A 6,155-nucleotide genomic window follows, 5' to 3' on the forward strand; every position below is an offset into this window, starting at 1 on the left:
CAGCTTATTGTACTTTCCTAATCAGACATACTTTGAAACACTTTGAATAACATTAGGTATCTAGCCCAATATGTTTGTGTGCATAATAACGCTAAGCTAATGTTACATTAGATATATAATTGCCTTCCTGTCACTGCATTCCTAGCATCAACATGGTTGGTTGATTAACTTTGGGATTGTATCCCTTTCCATTAGGGTTTTATAGCGCTTTCAGTCATACTGTACACAGCCGTTTACAGTAGGTTAACCACCAGTCATTTACTGTTAGGGTTCTGCCATAGCCTAACTTAGCTAGCTTACTACATGTTTCCATTGTGGTCTTAACTCTGAAAAGATAAAGTGATATCTATATCGCGTCTCCTTTGCTTATTCCATATCCAGAAAATACCAAGAAGGAACTAATTATGTGAACTTTATTTATTTATTGAGTAAGATATGGCGGCGCAACTTCCAAGCTCCATGTCACACATTGGCCTCCAGTCACTTTTACCGCTGTTTCCTCCGAAGGGGGGCGTGGTCGCCCTAAAAGACGGCAAAACCTGACATCATCCACATGAACGCGCATGGCTAAGACAGGGAGTAGTTAAGTCGTAAATTCAGTTGGTGTTTTGTTACCCACCTAAGTTCAATTCTAAAGACTGGTCTTAACAAAGACCAACTTAGCAGTTAAGAGCAGTCGTAGTAGCAAAGAGTTGGTGCAACCGGTGTCTGCTGTCTGCGCCCCTACGTCATAATGGTGAGGTCACCATTATGGGCGAAAATCGTCATTTCAGATCACTTGATGCATCTTCACCTTAGGACTCACCCGCTCGCTTCTCGGTAGCCTAGATATTTGGATTTTGCTCAGTAGATTATATTTAAGTTCTATACAATTTATTTTAAAGTAGCTCCTATATATCGGCGAAATTTGAAGTTCAATGGATTTTCAAAAGGAGTTCGGAAATCTCCATGCAGAAAATGAGGAGATGAAAAAAATGATGCTACAGCTCCTGATTTTACGCCAGGAGCAGAATCAGAACACGATGTGTACCGCATGTGTGAGTTCCCTAAAACATATAAGAGCCGGTGTACAGTTTTATATAGCCTAAATTATAACTAAATCTAATATTCCATGTTCCCTGCACTTCATTTGGCATCTATGCTGAAAGGGTAAAGGTCAATGTTTAAGTATGTTCTGATGATGGGCATCTATGAAGTGACCTTTCCAGGTCAAAGTTGAAAGGATACAGCTTTGGTCAAATCTGACTATCAGTCACACTTTTTGGGTTAGTGGTTACCATAGAGGTATTAGAACAAATGATGATATTGTTCATACAGCTACTTTGTAATGTTATTATAATATAATATCATTAATAATGTAATAATATAATGATGCCTTGGTTATTTACTAAATAGTGCACTATAGTGAAACCGTGAAGATTTCAAACGCAGCATGGCGGTTGGGCAGTTGTGTGTCAGAGGGTGTAGATGGTGGCCATGTTTGATGACATGTTGCCTCTTGCCTCTCTGCAGCCTCATCTTCTGACCTTGCCCCACGATCCCACAACGCGTTGGGGCCCACCCCAGCCCTTGCATGCCAGTGCGGCACCTGGCCAACGGAAGCTGCTAGCCCCCATACCCCCTGCATCCCCCCACCACCAGCTGCAGCGGTCTGTGAGGTCTACGCTGAGAACCCTGAGCGTTCAGCAGGAGCGCCAGGCTCGCAAGGAACTCCTGCAGGAGGTCCTGGAACTCGCTGAGGAGATCGATCAAACTTGCCAGTCTCAATGATGCCAAGGCCTCGGACCAGACAGGCTGCTCTGTGGGCAGCCTCAGTCCTGTGGATCGCAGGACCCCGCTGGCGCCCCGTACTCTGCCCTTCCTCAATTCGCCCATTGCCCCTGCTATCCCCGCCCCCCCAAAGACAACCAGCCACAGACAGTTCCAGAGTAGACTACCCCGTCTCAAGAACACCATATCACTCAGTGGGGTCACTGCTGTGACAGGTGAGTAGTCTCTCTTATACTCTTTCTCTCTCTCTCTTTCTCTTTCTCTCTCTCTCTCTCTCTCTCTCTCTCTCTCTCTCTCTCTCTCTCTCTCTCACACACACACACACACACACACACACACACACACACACTCACACACAGAAGAATATATTGACTCAGTCTTTATTAGCCTAATTAAATATCAGTGCAGATATCAATACAAATAACAAAGTTGTTTGCCAAGGAAAATGTAGACTGGATTTCAGACAAACATATTTGACCTTTGACCTCCCAGAGCAAAAGTCTGTTGAGTCTCTGGCAGGGAGGCAGGAAGAAACGAGGGAGCATAAGGAGGTGAAGAAGAGGAAAGTGACTGAGGTGAGGCATACAAGCAAGACCCAGCCAGCCAAGAATCTGCCAGAGTTGGCCAAACTGCGCCCACTGTCCTGTCCCGAGCAGGCCCTCCTGCAGGCCTTTACGGTGCTCAGCGACGATGACTGGTGAGAGTATAGCTTAAATAGTCTAGGCTGATATATTAACAAATAAAAGGTTTTTTGCCAAGATAGACTAAGCTGTTACGCTATCCAGACAAATCGTAGGCTTTTAGCTAAGATAGATTAGACTATGCGGAGATATTGATGTTAAAAGAACAGCATGCCTTTAGAGTAGATAGTCTAGGCTATGCTAACACATAGGATTTACATGACAAGAGTTGGTAAGTAGCTGGAGATAGAATACTTGAACCAAGTCCATGTATACCATGTTCCTCTGATGTGAGTGTGTTGTTGGTGCTGCTGCAGGGGGAAGAAGATCGAGGCCCTGATCTCCATCAGGTCTCTGGCTCAGCACCACGCCAACGTGCTGCTGCCCAGGCTGCATGATGTTTGTCTGGCCGTCAATCAAGAGGTGAGAGGCTCTCTGCTGGAAAACATTCTGGAGCACATGTTGTATCTTTTGTCCTGTTTCAAACTAGGCAATATCTATTGAAATGCCTTAATGATGCTACCAAAGACATGATGTTAACTTTGTCAGTATTCTATACATGTCAAGTCAAAGCGGTGCAAGCTGTCATTCTAATTCCCTCCTCCCAACCAGGTGAAGAACCTGCGCTCAGTGGTGTCCCATGCTGCCATGGTGACGCTGGCCCACCTGTTTGCTCACCTGGGGCAGGACATGGATGCGGAGGCCGAGGGCGCAGCCCGGACACTGCTGCCGAAGGCTGGAGAGTCCAGCAGCTTCATGAAGGACATGGATCTGGCCTTGGGGTACATGGTGTATAACACCAACCCCATCCGCAGCATGAACGCTCTCATCAACGGAGGGCTCAGGTTAGGGGCAGAGAGAAAAAGAGAGCAGGGTTGTACTGGTTAATTGCTTTCTAGTGCTTCTCAACTTTCTCTGTGTTACCTGGCTATGTAGATGTCTGTATCAGTTGTTACTCACCTAGTTTGTCTGTTGTTTCTCTGTCTCAGCTGTTTCTCCTGGTTCTGTCTCCTTGTCTCCCCTGGATCTCTGGCTTATCCATTCTCCTGGTGTGACTCATTGGTTCTCTGCTTCTTCTTAGTCACAAACATACAGCCGTGAGGAAGAGCACTGCACGGCACCTGGAGAAAGTGACGGAGGTCATAGGGGCAGCTCGTCTCCTGTCCGGCAAAAACGACCTGACTGCCCGCTTCATCCATACTGCCAGCTGCCTGGCCCTTGACAACACACTGGAAGTCAGGTCGGGAGCCCTATTTCTCTATGTTTCCTTATCATTTACTTATTGGCTTTGTATAAAAGTGTCAGTTAAATTCATAAAAGTAAAAGTAAATGTTTCTAAATTAGCCAATCAGCAACAGTTTCTGTTCTATTATGAGCTATCCAAAAGTCATCTCATGTCATACAGCAATACTGAATGTAATTATCTGTCAGTGCATGGCATTGAAATAGTGTGTTTACAGCTAAAATATAGTGAAGAATTTGGGATTTAATATTTACTTTACAGTAGTGTCCACAAAAGTTATAGCCTGGCTGACACCTGACTGATTATCAAATCTCCATTGACACATCTTTCCTGTAAACAAATGTTTTATATTTAGTTGTTAACTCAATTCCAAAGTCTCTGAGAATCTGCTGAGCAAATTCAAACATAGATTTGGCAGGGTTCACCTAGGCTACATAAGTTACATTACATATACAGTATGAGATATGAGATCTTTTAGGAGGGCCAGAGGCAATGACAAACATGCCATTTTTCCAATTATAAGTCAGTGTACCATCAAAATGATGTTAAAGCCATAATACTTACAGTATATGCTTAAACATCATAAACTAATGAATCAGTGAATCAATGGGTGCTGATGTATTTTGTGTCTGAAACAGGAATCAGGCCCGTAACATTCTGTCTGTAGTGGCCTCCCATCCCGACCTCATCAAGATGGTGGAAAGGTTCGCCCCTCTGAGTGATCAAATCCGCATGAAGGACTTTATTAACAAATGCCAGAAAAGGTGGACTGGAAACATCACCGGACACCATAAACACTAAACACTTTTACTTTACATTTATTTATCAAAGTGACTAGCTATTCAGTATTGTTTAATCTGTGAACATACAGTGTAAATTGTCTTGGTAATGTGCTGTTTTTCCCCCCGCCAGACCTTTGCGTTGAAGTGGACATCAGAGCCAGGGCGAGACCGCACCCACGGGGTCACAGACACACACACAACACCACCATGTGTGACAAAACACACACACACACACACACACACAGGGCAGTGCTGTAGAGATACGCTAATGCACATCCTTTTCCCACATAAAATAAAGAAACAAAAATGAAAAAATATGTTTGTCTGCGCTGATTCAACTTTATAAAACTTTGAAACAATAAACAGTAATGAACACTCATTTTGATCACCTGAAAATCAAGTGCAAAGAGGTCGAACCAAAATGTTTATTATTTTTAATAGCCAACATACTCGTGGTGACAAGAAAGCAAAGTCCTCTAAGTCATTGGTTAAGAAACAACCCAGGTTTGATGATGTTTTAGCATTATCAGTTGGAAACAATAAATTATTTACATTTTCTTGAAAAAGGATTACGGGAAACATAAGTTAGATTGCTTTCCCTCCTACTTTCCACACCAAATCTTATTTCTCACTGGAAATGCCTATATGAATTTTCAGGGGAATTTCACCTTTAGGAGGACCCTGAGGCACCTAACAACACTGAATAAGCAGAAGCTTGCATTTTCTAAAGCCACCACCTGAAGATCTTCTCTTATTCTCTTCCCTCTCTGACCTCCCCGCCCCCCTTACATGGTCAAGTGTCTCTAGCTGAAACAAGTGCTAGCTTGCTAACAACAAGCATGAGAATGATAGCAATGTAGTTTGCACTGTAAACAACTGAGAATTTAAAGGGGAGTATCCTTCATGGATAACACCTTTTGTTAACAGCTTATTGTACTTTCCTAATCAGATATACTTTGAAAAACTTTGAATAACATAAGCAGGCTTAAGGTCAAAATGTAAGCACTGTGTAGCAATCTGCCCACCCCCTTACATGGTCAAGTGTCTCTAGCTAAAACAAGTGCTAGCTTGCTAACAACAAGCATGAGAATGATAGCAATGTAGTTTGCACTGTAAACAACTGTGAGAATTTAAAGGGGGGTATCATTCAGGGATAACACCTTTTGTAAACAGCTTATTGTACTTTCCTAATCAGACATACTTTGAAACACTTTGAATAACATTAGGTATCTAGCCCAATATGTTTGTGTGCATAATAACGCTAAGCTAATGTTACATTGGATATATAATTGCCTTCCTGTCACTGCATTCCTAGCATCAACATGGTTGGTTGATTAACTTTGGGATTGTATCCCTTTCCATTAGGGTTTTATAGCGCTTTCAGTCATACTGTACACAGCCGTTTACAGTAGGTTAACCACCAGTCATTTACTGTTAGGGTTCTGCCATAGCCTAACTTAGCTAGCTTACTACATGTTTCCATTGTGGTCTTAACTTTGAAAAGATAAAGTGATATCTATATCGCGTCTCCTTTGCTTATTCCATATCCAGAAAATACCAAGAAGGAACTAATTATGTGAACTTTATTTATTTATCGAGTAAGATATGGCGGCGCAACTTCCAAGCTCCATGTTGGCCTCCAGTCACTTTTACCGCTGTTTCCTCCGAAGGGGGGCGTGG

At 43.0% G+C, this 6,155-nt stretch overlaps 1 protein-coding gene across 1 annotated transcript; it reads left to right on the forward strand.

Annotated features, from left to right (window-relative positions):
- The first annotated feature begins 1,467 nt into the window (after window positions 1-1,467).
- Window positions 1,468-4,705, forward strand: LOC143112591 (TOG array regulator of axonemal microtubules protein 1-like). The gene is made up of 8 exons (XM_076274879.1): window positions 1,468-1,760; window positions 1,831-1,985; window positions 2,290-2,467; window positions 2,768-2,873; window positions 3,063-3,295; window positions 3,532-3,690; window positions 4,332-4,457; window positions 4,606-4,705. The coding sequence occupies exons 1-8, from the start codon at window positions 1,468-1,470 to the stop codon at window positions 4,616-4,618; spliced, it is 1,263 nt and encodes a 420-aa protein (XP_076130994.1). The 3' UTR covers window positions 4,619-4,705.
- The last annotated feature ends 1,450 nt before the right edge of the window (window positions 4,706-6,155 follow it).

Source organism: Alosa pseudoharengus, unplaced genomic scaffold, assembly GCF_046254945.1.
Source record: "Alosa pseudoharengus isolate Yale_2024_CS ecotype anadromous, Long Island Sound unplaced genomic scaffold, YU_APseudo_1.1 YU_APseudo_1.1_scf_8, whole genome shotgun sequence".
NCBI lineage: Eukaryota > Metazoa > Chordata > Actinopteri > Clupeiformes > Clupeidae > Alosa > Alosa pseudoharengus.